The sequence below is a fragment of the Trichomycterus rosablanca genome, chromosome 26 (assembly GCF_030014385.1).
Source record: "Trichomycterus rosablanca isolate fTriRos1 chromosome 26, fTriRos1.hap1, whole genome shotgun sequence".
Lineage (NCBI taxonomy): Eukaryota > Metazoa > Chordata > Actinopteri > Siluriformes > Trichomycteridae > Trichomycterus > Trichomycterus rosablanca.
The window spans coordinates 11,897,878-11,921,560 of NC_086013.1; the positions used below are offsets into that span (position 1 = coordinate 11,897,878).

A 23,683-nucleotide genomic window follows, 5' to 3' on the forward strand; every position below is an offset into this window, starting at 1 on the left:
TTGGAGTTTTTCATTATTGAGTCCAGTCTGTGATAAAGTCCATTGTAAGTTCTGGACGCTTTTGGTGCAAACACGCAAGGTCTCCGTCACATCTAGTAGGAGCAGCATTGTTGGCACTGCAGTCTCGACTTGCAGTCTTGACTTGCAGTCTTTAACCTCGAGAGGGTGAACAGGTTTCCGTCAAAACCAGTTTTATGTCTATATTGTATTCAGAAGGTTGTCGGTTCAAGCCGTACCACCACTAAGTTGCCACTGTTGGGCCCCTAAGCCAGACCTTTAATCCTTAAATTGCATGTAGTCATAACTGTAAGTTGCTTTTGTGTCTGCTGAATGCCTCTATGATTGGACATTGAGATAATGATGAAACATACTGGACTGTTCCAAAACTTGATGCAATCATTAATCACATGGAACCTAAACTATCTTTTATGAATGCATGAGGTATAAATAATACTTATGTGTTCAATGTTGCAAATAAAATTGCAAAATCCAGATCCACTATCAGCATGCACAACATCCTCTAAGCAACATCCTATATTACACATTCTCTCTTAACGTCTCCCTGACGTTTCTTCTGGAGCTTTCCACACTTGTTTTTTACTTGTTTGTTCCCCATCATCTGATTACAGCCCTTGTTTTGGACTGGTGTCAAATATCTACATTAATTGTTATGTCTATTTGAAAATATTTGAAAGTGTTTATTAAGCCATAGGTCATCACATGGGAGGCTGGTGTGGGGTGGTTGATTGGTTCACATTACGACCCAAGGAAATTAGATTGATTGGCTTACATGTAATGAAGGAAAAGGTCTTTTGGAACATTGCGAGCCAAGATGTCTATGACCTGCCATACTCTGGCAAAACATAAACAGTTTCCCTTTGTTAACAAGCTTCCTTCTTAATTTCCTATTTTTACTATTAGAGGATGTTGGAGAAAATTGGAATTTGCCCACATTCAGCTATAAAACAGATTTCAGAACAAATGAAACGTTAAACTTTCCTGTTATGTCAGTCGTGATGCAGCTGAGCCTTGTACCTTTAACCATGAGGATTAATACACATGAATCCATGTATAATTCATATCCTGATATCGGCTTTCAATGAAGTCACTGCACTGATGCACCAATAACATGGATCTTGTTTATCCTTGCTTAAGCACTCACTAGGAACATGAGCCAAGGTAAAACATCAGAGCCAGAAACTGGGTCATGGTTAAAGTGTGGTTGTGTATATGGGTAAGTGTCATACAATAATTTTGTGGCGTGGTGGCACAGTAGTTGATGTCAGTGCCAATCGGCTCCAGTGACAGGAGTTTGACGTGCACCTCTATTCAACGTCTGTCTGGCATTCTGCCCATAGACGTACTGTATGTTTAGACCATCATCCTACTGGATAATTTAGACACAAACCAGATTAAACTTTGAAACAGAAGCAGCCTGATTTTCATTTAAATTCCATGATGCCATTAATGTCCCATCATACTTAACAGTAAGGAAAATATACAAATGTACATTCATTTCATATATCAGTATTTGCTGAATATCATACAGAGTTTGGCTGTTTCATCCACATTAATTGCTAACAGGAGTATAACATTAAACATTTTAAAATAAATGCATTTCATTTTTACTGCACCAAAAAAACTCATGGATGAAAAAATACAATTGGGACGCTTTTTGGTTTGCATTGTTGGTTGTTGTTTCATTAATTTATTCATTGTTGCAAAAACCTTCATCCTGGGACCTTTAGGGTCATGTTGGGTCTGACGCCAATGGGACAGAGGCCAAAAGGATAACACACACACACACACACACACATTCCAAAGCCAAACTACCTTCTGCATTTTAAACCCAAGGCCCATACCCAGCGCTGTCCAGAAACAAATCTTGGATAAAAAAAATTAGGCCAGCTTTTGCCATGAGGTCCAATTTTGTTTTGTTTATTGAGTATTAAACTTACAAATAAATCGCTTAACAGTACTGTGTGGAATCAACCTCCTGGTGAGACCGCATCAGCTTTCCCAAGTGATCTTGCCTGAAGTGCATTATGCAATGTGCATGGTCAGGGGTAGAACAAATAGAGCTTTTAATAAAATAAAAATATTTTTCTCACACAGAAAAGGCAGATAACAAAACAAACACTGTTGTGTATAATGCCAGAGAAACTTTTACAGTGGATATGGTCTACACCACTGTTAAAATACCAGGTTTTTGTAATGTTAAAATCAGACAATGACAAATCCACCTTTATTTCCACCTTTAATGTGATCTCAAATCTGTCACATTACACTCCCATTACAAATATGTGTGACTAAAACAGCCAATCTTAGTAATTAGGAGGTGTTAAATGAGCCATATTATAAGGGACAAAACAATAATACAGTCTATGTCTACCCCTGGTGGAGAACTTCCCTCCTGCATAAACTTATATACGCATGTATTCTCCACATGCATACACAAAATAATTAGTCACTTAAATAAAAAGGCAGCATAATTGTTAGTAACCAGGTAAGTCTGTTATATTTCTATTTGTTTTATTACAAAAAAGACTGTGGGCCGTGTTTGCATATTGTTTACTCCATCTGGCCCCCAACAAGAAAAGTTTGGACACCCCTATTGTAGGGGTGGGTGGACTGATCTAAATATCTATAGTATCGATACCAACGTTGGTATTGGAATCGAATCGATACTTCAGTTTTACTTTTTCTCCACTACATTCAGAACGTTTCTTTCGTTTTATAAGAAAGTAAAGACCATGTCTGTACAGACTCCAAACCTCTCACATACATTTACACCTTTGCTCCTCCTGCTCTGCTGTGTTTTGTTGCGGTACCGTTATGTTGTTAGAATCCCAACAGACATCAGTACATTGGTAGGCATTGGAAGATTGTAAGTTTTTTAATATTTTGCTTTGCACATACAGAAATAAGGGCAATTTTATGGAAATAATAGTGTAAAATATACTTACTTAAAGTACAAGCACCTTACGTACTTTGCGCACCCTACGGTGCTTTATGGTAAATGTCTCAAGTCATCTCATGAATTTGACAAAATACAGATTACAGACAATATTACTGGCATTCTATATCCCCGATAACATGACATTTTACTGTATTTATTTTATGATAAATCACTGTCAGATGTGTGTAATGCCAGGTCTATGGTCAGTGTAATGAGAGTATGGTTGCCAGACACCTATGTAATCTCACAGATGGCAACAACAATGCGCTTCAATAACCAAAACTAAAACATATTAACTACTTTGGGATTAGCTAAACACTTTAAGGAAACATTAAGAAAATGTATTCAGTTTAATATAATCCATTGTCATTTTATTTATCACTGTCATTTATCAAACTCACATTTTATTGCAGACTTGGCAACCCTGAACATTTGGAGACACTCCCACATGCAGTGACAATGAGCTACTATTGGGTATATTTAAACAGACTCATTTGAATAAAAAATTACATTCTTGATATCAAGAATTAAGTTTTTACTAGTAAGAATTTAATTCTTGATATCAAAAATTGAATTTCTGATATCAAGAAAAAGTGGATTAAAAGCTAAAACGGCTTGCCATAGTTGTAGCGTTACTGCATTTGCAAATATTAACGCGTTTCTTGTGTCGACCAATGAACGGCGTCGGTGATCTGTTCACGTGGTGCTGATTTTACATCATGTGACAGCGGAAGGAAAGGGGAACATGCCTGCTGTAGTTGTTTGCATGTAGAAGCGCTCATTACTCACAAACTACTCAGTATGTGGCTGTTAAAGCTAGCATGTCTCACTGCAGTGTGGAATGTGTGTCAGTGTGTGAATGGTGGGATGCTTTTTCCTCGGGAATCTCCAACCCGGGAGATAAAGGAGCTGAACGGGCTGTGGAGCTTCAGGGCTGATTTCTCTCAGGACAGGAACGAGGGCTTCAGTAAGAACTGGTATAAACAACCATTAGCTGAGGTAACTAACTGATACATACACGTTCATCCATTTAACAACTTTGGTGCGGCACGGTGGCTCAGTGGAGGTCCTGGGTTCGATTCCCAGGTGGAGAGGTCCGGGTCCTTTCTGTGTGGAGTTTGCATGTTCTCCCCGTGTCTGTGTGGGTTTCCTCCGGGGGCTCCGGTTTCCTCCGGGGGCTCCGGTTTCCTCCGAGGGCTCCGGTTTCCTCCGACAGTCCAGAGACATGCAAGTGAGGGGAATTCATCAGTTGAATTTTGTGATGTCAAACGCAGTCATGGACAATTTTGTATCTCCAATTCACCTCACTTTCATGTCTTTGGACTGTTGGAGGAAACCGGAGCTCCCGGAGGAAACCCACACAGACACGGAGAGAACATGCCAACTCCACACAGAAAGGACCCGGACCGCTCCACCTGGGAATTGAACCAAGGACCTTCTTGCTGTGAGGCCACAGTGCTACCCACTGAGCCACAAGTGTGGTTATGTGATTCAACAAACTGTTAAAGTTGCTTAATGTGTTTTGCAATCAGTTCTTACTGTCTGTGCTTCTGTGTGATTTTGCCTGCAGACTGGTTCTGTAATTGAGATGCCCGTACCCTCTAGCTTCAATGATGTCACTCAAGACGCTAAGCTGAGAGATTTTATTGGCTGGGTGTGGTACGAGAAGGAGGCATGGGTCCCTCAGTGCTGGACTCAGGACAAGGACACTAGGATTATGCTCAGAGTTGGAAGTGCTCACTATTATGCAGTGGTTGTGAGTATAAGCCTTGTGTGCACAGAGTTTGGAGAGCCACCACACTTACACCTGTGAAGCAGATAATTAAGAATGCTTATTTATTCATTTATCACTTTAAATAATAATGATTAACTTGTAATAATTGTTAGACGATCACTTAGTAATTGTGAAGGATTTAGCTCAGGAGTTGTGGGCAGGAGTTTATGCATATCACATAAAGTAGTAACACTACAGATTTAACTAAAGGTGGTTTTATACTGTATGTGGGTGTCTATTTTTCCCCTACATATTTGCTTTAAGATCACCTACATTTCTCTTTCATTCACAGTGGGTAAATGGAGTCAATGTCATGGAACATGAGGGTGGTCATCTTCCCTTTGAAGTGGATATCAGCAGTGTGATCCGGAAAGATTTGGAAATGCCATGTCGAATCACCATCGCTGTTAATAACACTCTGAACCTCCACACTCTCCCACCAGGATCCATCCAGTACATGACCGATCTCACCAAGTTAGTGTTTTAGAGCCCAGCTGGTGCACAATGTCAGACTTTAAATGGCAAACAAATCAGTTCACATGAGAATGTCACTATGTCAGGGATTTCACCCCCAATTATTAAAACATTAACTGGAACAGAATCATGTGAGTTGTGCTGTCACAGATTAGATTTTTTATCATTACATAATCATCGACTGGTGGAGTTAATGTGTCTGCAGTGTCACCAGATATGTTGTAGCTTCTCATACAAAATAAAATAATAAGACCAGGAGAACGTGTAGACAGTAGTTTTAGCTTGTCTGCTAAAAGTTCTCACACATGAACACAATTTTTACTTCTCTACTTTCTACAATTTGCGACAATATTTAAAGTAATTCTATCTATCAACATATATACATCGATCAGCCATAACATTAAAACCACCTCCATGTTTCTACACACATTGTCCATTTTATCAGCTCCGCTTACCATATAGAAGCACTTTGTAGTTCTACAATTACTGACTGTAGTCTATCTGTTTCTCTGCATGCTTTGTTAACCCCCTTTCATGCTGTTCTTCAATGGTCAGGACTCTCCCAAGACCACTACAGAGCAGGTATTATTTAGGTGGTGGATCATTCTCAGCACTGCAGACAATGACATGGTGGTAGTGTGTTAGTGTGTGTTGTGCTGGTATGAGTGGATCAGACACAGCAGCGCTGATGGAGTTTTTAAATACTGTGTCCACTCACTGTCCACTCTATTAGACACTCCTACCTAGTTGGTCCACCTTGTAGATGTCAGAGACGATCGCTCATCTATTGCTGCTGTTTGAGTTGGTCATCTTCTGGACCTTCATCAGTGGTCACAGGGCACTGTTGGCTGGATATATTTTTGGTTGGTGGACTATTCTCAGTCCAGCAGTGACAGTGAGGTGTTTAAAAACTCCATCAGCATTGCTGTGTCTTATCCACTCATACCAGCACAACACACACTAACACACCACCACCATGTCAGTGTCACTGCAGTGCTGAGAATGATCCACCACCTAAATAATACCTGCTCTGTAGTGGTCCTGTGGGGGTCCTGACCATTGAAGAACAGGGTGAAAGCAGGCTAAAAAAGTATGTAAAGAAATAGATGGACTACAGTCAGTAATTGTAGAACTACAAAGTGCCTCTATAAGCTGATAAAATGGACAGTGAGTGTAGAAACTAGGAGGTGGTTTTAATGTTATGGTTGATTGGTGTATATAATGGTTACATAGATATAATTCTATTTGAAAATCATTGTTGTATACATAGTATAAGCTTGTAATCATTGTATAGTGATGTTTCTCTAATAAGAAATGGAAAGTGATGGAGATTTTAAATATTTCTCCCAAGTCCTTTGAAGTACTGTATTAACATATGTTGTTCTTAATTTTAAATCTAGATACCCTGCAGGCTACTTCATACAAAACACCAACTTTGATTTCTTTAACTTTGCTGGATTACATCGCTCTGTGTTGCTGTACACGACTCCAAGGTCTTACATAGATGACATCACTGTGACGACTTCTTTTTCTGACAGCACTGGTTAGTGACATGATCTTTTTCTTTTTTATATTGTTTATGGTTTAATACTAAGAACATATGATTTGTGTGCAACTAGAGCTTGTTTTATAATTGTGTGTTAAGCAAAAGGTCTGGAGCTGTACTTCCTGTCATGAAAAACTAATTATAAGTAGATTAGAAATGATCTCTCTACACGTGTATCTGTCACAGTGTTCCATGATGTATAGTTTTGTAATAGCGAGGATAGTGGCACCCATATAAAATTGATTACCAGTGTTAACAAGTTATGGTTTTTACCGTGTTGTGGATTCCATAATCAGCCCCAAAAATTACAAACAGCTCCCTCCCACATTATAATATGCTTTGTATGAAATCCAGCAACTTCATTTCATTTAAATACAGCTCTATGTGGCAGTAATTTATAATAACATGCACCCAATTATCAAGGTAAAAGCTAGACATGCACATTTCATCATTACACTGTTGTTGAGTAACATTTTGCCGCATCAGGCAAATGATCTAATGATGTTTGATAAGAAATAACACACACATTCACATCCCTTTTCAACCTTTGTCATTTTTACAGTGTACAAAGATGATAGACTGACTGGATGTTTGTGTCCTGTAGGTATTGTGAATTTTAATGTGGTAGTGGTAGGCAGTGCCAATCCCAATGTGAAGGTGGCTCTTACGAATAAGGACAAAAGATGCGTGGCCGTGGCTAACGGATCCTCCGGCGTTCTCAAAGTGCCTGATGTTAACCTGTGGTGGCCTTATCTGATGCACCAGAACCCAGGTTATCTCTACTCAATGGAGGTGAGGAAAAATGTGGAGGCTTTATGTTGCATCTTGTAAACCACAGTGGGACCAGATTGTACAGAGAGAGAAAGATGCATAGCTTGTGTTGCCTGGGTCACATAAAAAATAATGGCTTGAAAAAACTGGTCGTAACTTTCCTTTTGCCCCCATTCCTGGACTGTTTACTTTTACATTTCTTATCTGAAGTTAGTGTTTGCATTTGTTAATATCAGCCAAATGAAGACCAGTTGCTCAACTGAAGCAGTTTCAGCCTTGCTTTGGGGTTTCATGCCTTTCTAAATTTGATATTCCATGAACTAGGCCAAAGTGTACCCTGCCTCCCCCCAGTATATAGTCATATACTACAGTAGTATTAATTAATTTGCAGAGCTTTAATCAGCCCTTTTCAAATCTTGCATGAATCTTGGTTCCTTTAGGTTCAGCTTACAGCAGAAGATGGGATGATTGATCTGTATACGTTGCCGGTGGGCATTCGCACCGTCCAGGTCACCAGCACTCAGTTTCTGATCAACAATAAGCCCTTCTACTTCCATGGTGTCAACAAACACGAGGACGCAGACGTAAGTACAGAGAGCGAAACACTGTAGGACACTTGTACACAAACGCCCCCTTGTGGAGGCTTTACGTTACACAGTGAGACCAGATTGACACTGTTTTTATTAATGAAGTGTATTCTGTTTTGTGTTTTGTTTTGATGCATCGTTTGTGTTGCCTGGGTTGCAGTAAAAATCATGGACAAAATGTGGGTTACTTAATTTTTTTTTTGAAAAACTCTGCTGTAGGAGACGTCAGTGTATGGGGCTGCGTAGTCATTAGAGGTCAGAGTTGCCATGCCAATCCTGCTCAATGTTGAAAATGACTAATGAATATGCAGGCATCAGAACTCTAAGTAAAAGGTCACTTGTTTGAGTAAATAGTTTTTTTTAATAGATTGTGTGAATGGTCAGGTGTGTGTTGTTCATCAGGGTGAACTGTAGGTCAGTTCACCTCACAACACAAAGCTGGTATCAGCTACCAGAGAGGACACCTTCCAGAGTAAAGTTCTGGACTTTATTCCTCATTGGTCAGGTGTTTTTTTTACAACATAGGCTGATGTTCATAAAACTTATAAACAAAGGCTTTAAATACTGCTCCACTTGTATTCTAGTGTCCAGCGATTTTTGACTGAACCTTCCAGAATAAACATTTCCTTTTGTGTTGTAGATTCGAGGTAAAGGATTTGACTGGCCTCTTGTTGTAAAGGACTTCAACCTGATGAAGTGGATGGGTGCTAACTCATTCCGCACAAGCCATTACCCGTATGCTGAAGAGATCCTTCAAATGGCCGACCGCCATGGTATCGTGGTTATAGACGAGTGCCCTGGAGTGGGCATCAAAGACATGTAAGATTTAAAGCTGTTTTCAAAATGGCGTACGGGGCGCCTACACTAACAATGATTGGCTTGTTGTTCAAGGGAGGGTGTCGCAGGAGTTCCTCATAACTGATGCAATTACGACCTCTGCTGGCTGATTGATGGTGCCTGCACAGAGACGAGGGATAGTGAGAATCAGGGTGCAAGTCAAATCAACTTTATTTATATAGCGCTTTTTACAATAGTCTGATCCTCATGCAGGTGAAAAGATGCAGTCGGCTACTGCACGCGTGTCGGAGGGGGGCGTGTGTTGGTCACGGCTCTCCTCAGTCAAGAGTGGAGGTCAACATCAGTAGAGGGAAAGCGTAATGCAGTTGCGTGATTGGATACGACTAGATTAGGAGGAAAATTGGGGGGGGGGGGGGGGGGGGGTTTCATTATGTACTAATTAAAAGCTTTATTTTTTGCTACATAGACTTTATGGCCAAAAGTATTTGGACAACCCTTCCAATGACCGGGTTTAGCTGCTAGAAGGTGTATCATTAAAAAAATAATGTGACCCTGGGCACAAAGTGAGATATAGTTTGACAAAGTGTTGTTTGTAAAGCAGGCCTTTATGTCCAGCCTGATGTGAGAAGTTTAGTAAATGGGCACAAATTCCCACAGATTCTGTATAAAATGTATGGGAAAGCCTTCCTAGAAAAGTAAAGGCTTATGTTTTATTGTATGTTCAACAAGTTCATGGTCAGGTGTGCATATATTTTCGGCCATATAGCGTGTTAATTATAGTTAAGAGAAAAGTAATATCCTTATGTATGCTTGTGTTTTCCATCAGACGCAGCTTTGATAACACCTCACTGGCCCATCATTTGGTGGTAATGGAGGAGCTGGTAAGGCGGGACAAGAATCACCCCTCTGTGGTTATGTGGTCTGTAGCCAATGAGCCGGCAGCTGAGATGCCTCCAGCAGGATATTATTTCAAGTATGATTATTTAACTAATAACCACAGACAAAACCGTTTGGTCTGGACCAGGGGTGTTTTTATTTTTTATGTACTGGGGCACACGCACAATTAAGAAGGCCAAAGTCGTACCTCATTGTGGACCCGTTAAAAAGCTGTTGCATACTGAATTAATATACTACATAATAGTAATATAAACGTACAGTACATATACTTATATTTTATTCCATGTACATGACTAGTAATTCTGTGTTTTGGAAGTGTGCAGGCTGTAGAGGGCAGTACTGCCCCTTTCACGCTGAACGCCAGGTAAATGCCAGGTTACTGATAAAGGCACGTTTTGTGTGTTATTCTCCTGTGCCAGCTTTAAGTTGCAGTTTCCCAGGTTGCAGGTGCTAGTCTGTTTCTCTCCTTGGACAGTGGGGGGGTTGTTTAAGTGTCATCGGAAATGAGAATTTAAAATGACTAGATTATAAGATACTTGGGCCTAAATGACCCAAGCACCCTCTTTTATTCCAAGTAAATTTAAAGAGGAGTTTGAAATTGTGATTCTATTAAAGTGGCCTTATTATTTATTTATAAATGCCTTAAAGCTGTAATTTAACACTTATTTTACTAATTTGTATTATTTACTATAGGCATATTTTTCATTTCATTTTTCTCAACCATCTGATCCCGGTCAGGGTTGCGGTGGGTCTGGTTCCACCAGGAAACTCTGGGCACAAGGCAGGAACAGGGAATACTAAACAGGGTGGCAATCTATTGCAGCGCTTTGGCCAAACCTTCCTCCTCCAGACATAGTCAATCACGTCTGTGTAGATGCCTGGCTGGCCGCTAGCACAGCTGAGATTCTAATTCAGAGATAGGTGCTAGAGTGCCTTGACAGTATATAAAAAAAATTAAACTGGCTGAGTACAGGGCAGTTGTAGCCTAGCAGTTAGAGTACTGGATTAGTAAGCAGAAGGTTGCTGGTTCAAACGCCACCACTGCCAGGTTGCCACTGTTGGGCCCTTGAGCAAGGCCCTTAACCCTCACTTGCTTAGACAGTATAATGTAAGTCGCTTTGGATAAAAGTGTCGGCTAAATGCTGAAAATGTAAATACTTGTTTCTTCTAACTGTTCGTCAACATAAGAACAGTCTTAATCTACCTTGCCGCCATATAAATACAAGTGAAAATAAAAGATACTAAATTATTAATACAAGATAAAATTAGCAGACTAACATAATACCTATCTTGCCATACAATGTCACATACGTGTTGAACATGGCATTAAAGTCCAAATAAATAAAATAAATAAATAACTATACATGTCTGTGTGCAGTGTCAGAACTTTGACTTCAACTACTGGAAAACTGAAATGCTTATAAAGGAAGAATTTCTAACCAGTACATTTCTCTGAGTGGATGGATTTGTTTGCAAAAAGCTCTTCTTGTTGTGAGCGTGATGACAGGACGTGTAGGTCTGGTTCAGCTCCAGTGACTTGTAAGGAATGCATACAGATTAGAGAAGCACGCCTAAAATCTTTTACCCACCCAGAACACCAAACAGGTGGAGCTGAAATACCAGAGCAGTTATGGGCTACAATCCAGTAATTTTTTCTCTATGGATATCAATGCTGGCTTAGGACTGCGAATGGATCACAGCTCTGCTGACGCATTAGGCCATCAGTCTTTTCATTTCACCAACCAGTGGAGGATTACTTTAGTGTGGAGGAACACGCTATACTTCAAGTAATCCTTTATAGTGCTTCAGTCACACCCAACTGTGTCTGTAGAGTGTCCATGCAGGCTGGTAGGCCCACTGTAATTTAAATCTTAAGCAGAAGTGGACAAGCATAATAGTTTGCTGCAGCAACTGAGGACCAAGTGAATAGAAGTTGTAGGAAATTCATAAATAAATGACAATAAGAAATGCTGACACTTTTTTTTCTTTTCTTCTGCAGGCAGCTGGTAACTCATACAAAATCTCTGGATTCAACACGCCCTGTGACCTTCATTACAGACAGTTACTACTCTAGAGACCTGGGTGTGAGTATGTGTCGCGACTGTTGGAAAGTTTAACCCTTAACACACTAGAGTTTAGGTTTTCTGTCTTTCTACAGTTAACAATGTAAGTACATTTATATAAACTTAATGCTTTTATATGTTATCATAAAATCACACTAATTACTTTATTTCAATGCAGCTAAAGTACACACCCCACCCCCCTTTGTTTTTTTGTTTTTTTTTTATGGTCAATAGGAACAGGTTAACCCTGACCTAAGTAGAGTGGTGGGACATAAAGAACTTTTGCATCAGAGGGTTTAATATTACCTTTGTTACATCTTAACCTCCTCCCACCCCTGCACAGTGCAAATGCAGAAGCAAAATAGGAATTTCCTGATTTTACCCATTTCTTTCATCCTGGTTTTGTAAATGTACTACACATCACAAGACATACATATTAATTGGCTACTTCTTTACTAACTAAAAATAAATCATTAATTTTTTTTAGATTTTGGACTTGAATCTAAATGCTGATCCAATTAATCCAAAGTTCTACCTCTAACAGACAAGGTAGTAAAACACACATTTAGTTCAAAACAGGAAACAAGATAAGCTTATTTGATAGGAACGTCTAACCCAGGGGTGGGCAATTAAATTTTCCAAGGGGCCACATAAGAAACTGGGACTGTTGTGGAGGGCCGGACCATTGAGGTGAACTTAATTCTGCTCGATATTAATTTTCTCTTTTTATTTACATTTACATTACATTTTCAGCATTTAGCCATTATCCAAAGCGATTTACAATACAGTTACAGTATACAGTCTGAGCAATTGAGGGTTAAGGGCCTTGCTCAAGAGCCCAACAGCAGCAACCTGGCAGTGGTGGGGCTTGAACCAGCAACCTTCTGATTACTAGTCCAGTACCTTAACCACTAAGCTACGACTGTCCACTCTTTATGAGAAGCAGTAAATTTTACAGTTCTAATAAGCTGTTAATGTTTTGATGTTACATTTAGAAAATTAGAAGAAGCAGAGTAAAAACATCAACATTATTTTACTATTTAAACAAACAAATGCAAAAACAAATGTGAACAAAATGTGCAGGTTTTTAAACTTTACACTATTTTGTTTGGAGTCTAATTACCTCATTTGTTTTTCAGTCCTTTGTTATTGTTTAATATTCTTTTTAAAATCACAAAGCTGGTCCTGACTGCTTCAGTTCTGGATGTGTTAAACTTTATAAAAAGTCTTTGTTGCTTTTGCAGTTTAGTTAGTGAAGCTTCAGGTGTGACGCTCTGCATCGTTCATGTTCTTATATTTCTCTGTTTAGTACCGTAACAGCGATTTAGAGCCTAAATTCTGATCCTTAACCAGCGTTACATCTGACTTTAGTAAATAAACAATTCAGAAGTTCATGTCTTGTTAAAAACTTCACCGTTAGTCAGACTCAGTTCTGTTCGCATTACGGTGAAGCTGATACACTCGCGCACACACGCGCATACGCAAATCAAAACTTGCGGATATTTAAAGACAGCGCTCCCGTCAAAATCAATCCTGTTATATTGCATGTTTGATGTACATTTATTTACATCTAATTTTTAATTGCCTCGAACCTCATGCGGGCCGGTTGGGGATGGCTTGCGGGCCGGATGTGGCCCGCGGGCCGTACAATGGCCAGGTCTGGTCTAACCACACCTCCAGTTTCTGCAGGTATTCTAACCAAACCTGATTTTATTCTATCAACAGTGGTTACTGTTGTGTTCTGTACCTTACATGCGCCAGTAGGTGGCGCCAATGCATAGTGTTATGTACGATGCATTAATGAATGTATGTGATGAGGAGAGAGAAGTAAAAGAAATGGAGAATGGATTACAGGTGCCTCGCTGCGTTCTTACTTACTAGTTAAATGAGTATAGTCTCTATTAGTGTGTTTCCTACTTTATACTTACAAACACAACAAATTGGCGACGAGTTTTCGTACCCACTACAACCATGTCTGCTTCGATGCCTTTTTCAACTCCGTTTTTGCAAAGCCCCGGAGAACCTGCGTTACCATTCCACACGTGGCTGAGGATGTTTAATAACTACTTGCAAGTGGTAACGACGAACACGAATGGGTGGCCAAACGCTCGTAAACGTGCACTTCTCCTTCATTGCTTGGGGACAGAGGGTCAGCGCATCTTTTACACATTGCCCGATCAAGGTGAGACTTTGGAGGCTGCAATTAAGGCGCTAGAGACTTACTTTACACCGCGACGGAACGTTGTTGCTGAGCGCCATGCTTTCCGAAAGCGCGTCCAAGCGCCACATGAATCCGTACTACAGTATGTTGCTGCTTTGCGAGACTTGGTGACTACATGTGAGTTTGGTCCCAACGTGGATGAAATGCTGCGTGACCAGTTAGTGGAATACGTAAACAATCCTCGTATAAGAGAAAGACTGCTTCTGGAATCGGACTTAACTTTGCAGAAAGCCATTAACCTAGCCACACAGATCGAAGCTGCAAATGAACAAGCTAAATGTATCGCTGGTGACCACGCAGCACCTGTGCAAGCTGTGTCTGCTGCTACAACTACGCGCCGCCGACGCAAACCTCTTCCGTCTGCAAAACCGTCCGCTTCTCGTCCTCCTGCGCCTCCTGCTCGTTCTTCTGCTCGTCCTGCTGTACCTGCATTTCATTCATCTAGCCGAACCTGTTACCGCTGCGGATCGGACCGACACCTTGCCAACGACGCATCATGTCCTGCTTCCTCAGTTAAGTGCAAGAACTGTAATAAGACTGGACACTTTGCAAGAGTGTGCCGTTCTGGACCAATGCGTCCTGTGCACGAAATTGACATTCCTGAAGTGCAGATCCTTTACTTGCATGACCATGCTGCACCACACAAAATTCAATGCACAGTTCACATTAAGACTGAAACCATTGCTGCAGTTCCTGTGGAGCTGACAGTGGATTCGGGCTCCTCTGTGTCCATTCTGCCAAAATGCCTGTTTGACAAGTACTTTAAAGGTGATCATTTGTTACCCCCAGCAGTTAAGTTAGTGACATACTCCCGTGCACCTATTTCAGTTATTGGTTGCCTTCCTGTTACTGTGTCCTGGAATAAAGCTACATGTCAAACTTCCTTCTTTATCGTGGAATCTGGTACTGCTCTGCTTGGCATGGACTTGATCAATGGCCTGAGCCTGTGCTTTAAGGGATCTACTGTCCAACCTGTCGCTGCGATGACATCTGCTCCTGTCATGGCTACTGCTCCCCTGCCCACGACCACTCTTGGCTGTGCAAATGGTTTTGTGCACAAGGTGAAAGTGTCTCAAACTGTCACGCCTGTACGTCAGAGATTACGCCGCTTGCCTCTGTCTGTGCGGAATGCTGTGAGTGCTGAAATCCAGCGTCTCCTTCATGCAGGTGTGATCGAGAGGATAGATGCTTCTGCCTGGGTCTCCCCTATTGTGGTCGTACAAAAGAAATCAGGTAATATCAGAATGTGTGTTGACCTCCGTGAGCCCAATAAGGCTGTTATTGTGGACTCCTTCCCTCTCCCACACATTGATGAGATGCTGGGCCTGCTGCATGGAGCTACAGTGTTTTCCACCATTGACCTGGAGAATGCCTACTTTCAGCTACCACTGCATGAGGAAAGTCGGGACCTGACCGCCTTTATCACACACGAAGGACTTTTTAGGTTTTGTCGTGTCCCGTATGGACTTGCCTCTGCACCCTCTGCTTTTCAAAAGATGCTGGCCACAATTCTTAAAGGCCTGCCTAACGTTGCTAACTATTTAGATGATGTGATCGTTTGGGGTCGTACACAAGCCAGTCATGACGACACACTGAGAGCTGTGTTACAGCGCTTGAGAGATGCAGGGCTACAACTGAATACATCAAAGTGCCACTTTAACAAATCCAGTCTGCGTTTCCTTGGACATACAGTGACGGCTGACGGTATTCAGCCAGACAAGGACCACATTACTGCTGTTCTACATGCCCCAGCTCCTATTGATGCAGGCAAGTTACGGTCATTTTTGGGACTTTTATCGTGGTACAACAAGTTCATTCCTAACTTTGCTACTGTTGTGGAGCCCCTGCGCCGCTGCATTCGTCAGGACAGTGAGTTTACCTGGTCTGAGGATGCACAGCGCAGTTTCGAGACTGTGAAACAGTTGCTAGTGGAGAGCCCAGCCCTAGCTCTTTTCAACCCTGAGCTTCCTACTATTGTCTCCACTGATGCATCTGACTACGGCCTGGGTGCTGTTCTTTCACAGATCCAACCCAATAACACTGAGCGCACCGTTGCATTTGCTTCAAGGACTCTGACTCCTGCTGAACGCAAATATTTAACAGTTGAGAAAGAAGCCCTGGGATGCGTCTGGGCTGTTGAGAAATGGAGAACCTACTTGTGGGGTAGGCGATTCACACTGCGTACAGATCACCAGGCGCTGACCACTCTCCTGACTACCAAAGGAGCTGACCGCGCTGGCATGCGTATCGCACGATGGGCAGCGCGCCTGCTGTGTTTTTCTTATGATGTTGCCTACCTGCCAGGTGTGGAAAACAACACTGCGGACTGCCTTTCCCGTTTGCCTCTTCCTGCTGCTGCTGACGAACCAGAAGTGGAGCCGGAGTTTGTGGCTATGCTGTCTGTTGATCTCCTGTCTGCCGTCTCCCCCGGTGCGTTTGCTGTTGCTTCTGCTTCCTGTCATGAGCTCTGTGCATTGCGTGCACAGATTGCTGATGGTTGGCCCCCTTCTCCAGCTGCTGTGAGTACAGTCATATGCCCATACTACAAACTCCGCCATGAACTGTCTGTACAAGGTGACTTCATTTTCCGAGGCCTACGGCTCATTGCACCTGTCACCCTTTGCCACACCCTAGTTGACCTGGCTCATGAAGGACACCAAGGCATTGTGAGAACCAAGCAACGTCTCCGTGAAGTCTACTGGTGGCCAGGTATGGATGACCTTGTTAACACATGGGTGAAGAACTGCTACCTATGTCAGTCTATGGACAAGTCTGCTACCCCTTCAGCTGCTCCTCTGCAACCAGTAGAGTTTCCTGCAGAGCCTTGGGAAAAGGTAGGAGTCGATGTGGTTGGTCTATTTGAGAATGGCACTCCAGACTGCCGCTTTGCACTTACACTGACTGACTACCACTCCAAGTGGCCTGAGGTTGCTTTCACGTCCGCCGCTACTACAGCCAACATTATCACTTTTCTTTCTTCAGTATTCAGCAGATTAGGTAATCCGAGAACTATTGTATCAGACAATGGGCCCCAATTCCTGTCTACAGAGTTTGCAGCATTCTTGAAAGGCCGTGATATAAAGCACGCACGTACAGCAGTCTACCATCCTGCAGCGAACGGAGCGGTCGAGCGTTTTCACAGAGTCCTTAGATCCTCCATACAGTCTGCCATCCTGCAGCAGAAGCCTTGGAAAGCTACAGTGACAGATTCCTTGCAGGTGTACCGTGCCACTCCACATGCGGTTACTGGACTGTCACCTTTTGAGTTGCTGCATGGCAGAAAAATGCGCACACGCCTCCACGTCCTTTCCCCGCCACTCACAAACTCTGACATTGATGCGCTTCGCCAAAAAGTGTCCTCCCGGCAAGAAAGAATGAAGTCATACACTGACTTCCGCCGTGGAGCTCGCGTCATTGTTTTCAAAGAAGGGGACAGCGTGCGGGTCCGGAAACCCTTTCATGTTCCAAAGGCGCACCCGCGCTACTCCAAGCCATTGCTGATAAAGAAACAAGTTGGCCAAAGCACTTATCTTCTGTCAGATGGTAAGAAATGGCATGTATCACGGTTTGCAAGATATCCTATCCCGGCTTCCCCAGAGACACTTGCTAGCTCTGCACCACATGCTGTGACTGATGATTTTACAGTCCTTGAGCCAGACCTCACTGATGCTATGGACTCTGCTCGTGTCAGACGGCCTCCGAGTTGGTTAGAGGACTATGTGACTTAAATACTAATATACTCCAGACAATTGCTAAGGTTTATATAGCCTGTTAAAATGTTCCTAGGCTACGGTTATAAGTTTACACTGATTCTTACAGAAGGGCCTTTGGTTTCGTTTTAATACTATTTTCAGTTCCTCTGAACTAATTTCAGATTTTCTATTATTGATATCATTATTGTGGTAATTACTGTTTGGTATGTATAACATATTTTTGATCATTTTCATACTAAAAGTTACTAGCAATCTATGTCAACTTAAAATTGGTAAGGAATGCATTGTTCTGATAACTACTATTACCAACATGGTTCAGATTCCTCTTTAATTGCTATTAAGGGTTTAATTCTTAAGTAAAGGGGGAATGTTGTGTTCTGTACCTTACATGCGCCAGTAGGTGGCGCCAATGCATAGTGTTATGTACGATGCATTAATGAATGTATGTGATGAGGAGAGAGAAGTAAAAGAAATGGAGAATGGATTACAGGTGCCTCGCTGCGTTCTTACTTACTAGTTAAATGAGTATAGTCTCTATTAGTGTGTTTCCTACTTTATACTTACAAACACAACAGTTACGAAATTGTGAATATGAATCTATCATACATGTACATCAACATCACCATTTTTCAAACCAGTCTAAAATGTAAACAGGGTGGATACAGTGGTAAGTATTTATACTGCATGTTGTGTTATGGGTTTAATTTCAAATGGATGTAATTGTTTTGTTTTTTTTAATTAATCAAAAAACTTAAAGTAGTCAGACCCTTTGTTGTTGTAATACTTCAAAGCTGCAGCATGCACACCCTAAGATTGCTGGGAGTGTAAAATATCCATTTACTTATTGTATCATTTACTCTTGTTTCTCAGGCTCCCTACGTCGATGTAATCTGTGTGAACAGCTACTTCTCCTGGTACCATGACCCTGGACACCTAGAAGTCATCTCCATCCAGTTGCAAACTCAGTTTGACAGCTGGTATGGAAAATACAAGAAGCCCATCATTCAGAGCGAGTACGGGGCGGATGCTGTGCCTGGCCTTCACAGTGTAAGTTAATCTGATTAATTGTGCTGAAGACATTTATCCTTGGGCTGTGGAAAAAATTATGGGGCAGTTGTTGTGGGCAGCGCAGTGGCTCATTGTGTACTGTAAGAGGTTTGAGAGAAGTTTCTGTTTTCTCATTGTGTCTGTATAGGATACCTCTGGATAGTCAATTTCCTTTCCATCTGGTCAGGATAATGTCGTTATTAAAGTACACTTACATTGCTATATGTTTGTGGTAAATTATATGTATGCCATGAGCAGTTTTTAGTAATCAGGGTTATTAATGGGGCAAAAACGTCATCATAGGCAAGTTTTACAATGTAAAATATAATTCACCATGTATAGTAGTAATTGGTCGTGTCTGAGAGACACTTATAGTCCGGATTTAGCATCATCTGATTTCCACCTTTTTGGACGCTCAAAGAAGCTTTAAAGGGAAGGGCACCCTCTAGCGGGTGTAATTGTCACTGCCTGCAGCAGACACGTTTCTGCTAGGGCGGGATGACCGGACTATGTGGGTGGGGTCTTCAAGCGCTGTGTAAGGACCCTGATTAGCAGATAGAGAGGTGCCTGTGCAGAATGCATGGGTGAAAAAGGCATGAGCAGCAATATACCCTCCTCGACTGCAATCAGGGATCCCTCAGCAGCGGAAGACAAATTGACTACGATAAATTGGGAGACAATGGTAGAAAATGCATAAATAAAAAAGAAAAAAAGTGTCCACATACTTCTGACCATATCTCATTTGTACTTGAATATCAAAAGTATTTTTCAATAGTGCAAAAGTGACAGGTGTTTTTGAGGTATTATGGGATTACCCAAGCATGAAGGCGACTTCATCGAGCGTCTTTATATGAAATTGTTCAAATAATATCTTTGTGGACCTCGTTCTGGCCAAGACGCACATAAAGGTCATAAAGGTACAGGAAAGGGTCTTTTCCAAACACTACGTTGCTACTAAGTAGGAGAAATAAGAATTATTGATTTTAAACATTAGTTACCAATAGGAGTAGCTATAATGCCTCAATTATTAAAAGAAATGTCCACATACTTTTGGCCATATAGTTCATTTTACTGTTTTGGTTTGGAAATTTAGTGTACAGTTACACTTCACCAATAGTTACTGGTAGCATTTGGAACTACATGCGCTACCTTTTTGTTTCCCTCAGGACCCACCCACCATGTTCACTGAGGAGTACCAGAAAGCCGTCCTGCACAACTACCACAAAGTGTTTGACCAAAAGAGGAAGGAGTCTGTTGTTGTAGGGGAACTCATCTGGAACTTTGCTGACTTCCTGACTGCTCAGGGTGAGAAACTGTTTACCAGGGTTTTTTATTTCCTTATAAACATTATCAGTAACTAATATATAATCGCTGGCTTTTTCAGCTATTATGCAGAGTTGCTTATGTTTATTTCTTTTCCCTCCCCCTCGATGCCTCCCCCCTTCCCCAACGAAGAAATCACCCGAGTGGTGGGCAACAAGAAGGGCATATTCACTCGGCAGCGCCAGCCTAAAGCAGGAGCTTTCATTTTGAGGGAGCGCTACTGGAAGATCGCCAATGAGACAGGTGTCCTGCCCACATGGACAAAATACCCCTGCCTGTGATGCCACTCTGGCTGCCTGATTACCGTTGTGTGTTTGTGCTTACTGGACTGGAAATGTGAGCAGTTGGGTTCATACATGCCAAACGGTGCCTTATTATAATCAATTACAAGCCAACTTAAATCATGGCTAGTGAAATGGTAATTCAGGAAATATTAAATCATATCAGTTTTAATACTAGTGGGCAATAAAGGACTACGTGAATTTAGGCAAAATATATACATATAAATGGGCAAATTTTGGCGCCAAGGTGGTGCAGCGGGATAATCCTCTAGCACACCAGTGCCAAGATTCTGAGCTCCTGGGTTCAAATTTCGGCTCTGCTACTGGTCGGCTGGGCATTCTCTAGCAGGCATAATTGGCTAATTGGCAGACAAAATTGGCCTCCAGTCTGCTGGGTGAATAAGAAGGGATTGGTGGACTCTGCACTTGTCAGGTGAATATACACCCTCCTTGGACGCCATCGGGGTCCCCAGCAGCGGATTGGCTTCACTAAATTGGGAGAAAGAGGGGGTAAAATGCATTAAAAAAATAAGTAAATGGCCAAATTTTGTAGGTCAGTGATGCTCGAAGGGTGACAACACTAATCAATCACTTTAGATGTTTGTGATTTGCTAGATTCATGCTGATTACATCAATCAGATTCACAAACAAGAGTCACCAACTGACTCCCATTTTCCCCCACAAAGCAAAGATGAATTTTTGCAATATCTTACGTTGTTTTACTATTATTCCCAGGGATTGTGCATATGAGAAGACACTAACTGCCCACGTCCACACACACGAGTTCAAAGATGCCTGAGATTCTCTGGTGTTACATGATTGATAGAGACGGGAATGAGCACAGCCAATCCCAGCTACACATGGCTCATGGCATAGACAGTGCATTACTCGTCCCCGCCGATCGATAAAATGCTTTTCTATTCCATCATTTTAAGAGCTACAACAGTGGCCAGTCTTTAAGCTGCCAACAAAATCAAGCTTTTGTTTGTATAATAATCTTTAAAACAAAGTAACCAAATTGTGACAGACCAAATTTAGGCTTAACAGTTATAGAAACATAGAAATAAATTTACTGTTACCAATCCACTCCTGAAAAAGGAATTAAAAAGGGATACTTGATTAATGTATAATTTGTAGAGTCAAATCACAGAAGTCAAAAATCCTCTGAGGTTGTCGACCTTGCCCAGTTTCTTTGCTTTGGTTTTAGTAAGACAATGAAGCTTGTCTGTTTCCTTCTTCTTACAGACATTTTCAAATCTGCTGTTTTTGTGACATTACAGACGTCTCCAACATTCCTCCATGATCACAGAAAAATCTTTTGAACTTTTATAAAAACACAGAGGGTCAGATCTCAAATAAATAGTTCTTATGTATCTGTGTGTGATGTCTTTACTTGAAGAAAATAAGTTTGTACTCAATATTCACGAGTTCAAATATCAAAGAGAATAATAAAGATATGTCATTATAGAAGCACTGCGGACATGATGCAAATATAGAGCCTCAAGCCCTAATAGGGATTTAAAACAGGATTGCTTAGCAGTATATAATTGGTTTTTGACAGTTTAGTAAATCCATTCTTTATAAATCTTGTTTTCTTGCAGTTTTACACACCAGAAAAACCCACCAACCTGTAGTGAAATTCAAAATGAAAGGTTTGTGTTTAGCAATTACAATTTGTTTTTATTCACATAGCATTTAAGTGTCTCATGTTTACTGGTTAATTTGCATTATGAGGCGGTCCTAGCAATCCAGTTAGCAATCGGTTAGTCAAGATGTCGAAGTGTAAAGCAGCTTAAAACAAGTTTGGAAAACTCCCAAACAATTCTGTGAACACAGAGGGGGGGTGTCGATACACAGACAAGAATTGTCACGGCCGCTCAGGTGGCGCAGAGGTAAAAACACACGCTGGAACCAGAGCTGGGATCTCGGATACATCGTATCGAATCTCGGCTCTGCCTTGCCGGCTGAGGCTGAGCAGCCACATGTACAGCAATTGGCCTGTTGTTCATATGGGTGGGACTAAGCCGGATAGGTACTCTCTCATGACTGGTGCAATTACGACCTCTGCTAGCTGATTGATGGCGCCTGCACAGAGATGAGAAAAGAGTGCTCTTAGGGTGTGTCAAATACATTCCCTAAAAAAAATGTCTTTTTTTTAGACGTCCCTAAAAAAGACATTTAGATAGCAACATGCACCAAAATGGGTATGTATGCCCCATATTAATGCTGTTTTTAAAGCGTTAACAATGAGGATGGTCATTTGCCTTGTTGACCCATGGCAAACACAACCATTATTTGTAGGTCTTAGATGTAGGTCTTAGAGAAGTTGGCAGCATTTCTAGATTGCATTTCTTACATTCATAGTTGTCATGAGCTCAAATTTATCCTGTCACAACTTGTTTGGAATGTGTTGCAGACATCAAACTAGAAATCAGCATAGTTTTATATTTGATTTACTTCTTTATAATGTACTGAAATCTGTTAGATGTTTATTAAGCTGTTGATTTTTTTAAATGTGAGTTTATTAAGATTTTTTTATTTCAGTCAATTTTGTGTACTTCTACAGGTGACACAATACTGTACACTGTTCTAAAAATCAACTAAAGAGAATCAGAAAGACATTTACCTTTAATAATTGCTTTATCCTGTTGAGGGTAATAGAGCAGTCAGGGTGGGAAACACCATGAACAAAGCCAGTCAGTTACACTCCACCTTCTGCATAGAGGATGTGAAAAGGAACTCAAAATAAACATGGGAAGAGGTGAACAATGTGATTGGAAGTACCGAGTGATCCCAGATACCCAGGACTCTAAAGCTGTGCGACACCAACACTAGTAGCTGCACTGCTTGAAGAAAAAGAAATTCAGTGTTACCTTGTAACTCAACGTCCCCTAAACTCTATCTTTAAAACTCGACGCCCTTCGTCGAGAAATTCGTACACTTAAATTCAGTTTCCCTTAAATGGTCATTTGGATGGTCATTGGAAACTGAATTTAAGTGTACAAATTTCTCGACGAAGGGCGTCGAGTTTTAAAGATAGTTTGTAAGGTATGTGCGATGCTTAGCTTGAGCGGTGTGGTGAAACATCACGGAATATGAGACGAATCTGCATTTGTGTGGAATAACAGTCAGATCCACTCTGAAAGCTCCACATGTATCTGTGTTTATCTGGATTTTTCTCACTGTTTCACTTTTAAACTTGTGTTATAGCTCGAGGTTCTGAGAAATT

The 23,683-nt window shown here is 41.3% G+C and overlaps 1 protein-coding gene across 2 annotated transcripts; it reads left to right on the forward strand.

The window, feature by feature from the left end:
- The first annotated feature begins 3,157 nt into the window (after nucleotides 1–3,157).
- Nucleotides 3,158–21,827, forward strand: gusb (glucuronidase, beta). Of its 2 annotated transcripts, XM_062988782.1 has the most exons (13): nucleotides 3,158–3,433; nucleotides 3,812–3,958; nucleotides 4,530–4,715; nucleotides 5,026–5,207; nucleotides 6,608–6,750; nucleotides 7,358–7,545; nucleotides 7,965–8,108; nucleotides 8,752–8,930; nucleotides 9,736–9,882; nucleotides 11,806–11,890; nucleotides 18,674–18,850; nucleotides 20,017–20,155; nucleotides 20,306–21,827. In XM_062988782.1, the coding sequence occupies exons 1-13, from the start codon at nucleotides 3,419–3,421 to the stop codon at nucleotides 20,452–20,454; spliced, it is 1,881 nt and encodes a 626-aa protein (XP_062844852.1). In that variant the 5' UTR covers nucleotides 3,158–3,418; the 3' UTR covers nucleotides 20,455–21,827. The 2 variants fall into 2 exon arrangements, with proteins under 2 accessions (XP_062844852.1, XP_062844849.1); XM_062988779.1 differs by lacking the exon at nucleotides 3,158–3,433 and having other exon boundaries at nucleotides 3,566–3,958.
- Nucleotides 21,828–23,683: the final 1,856 nt, after the last annotated feature.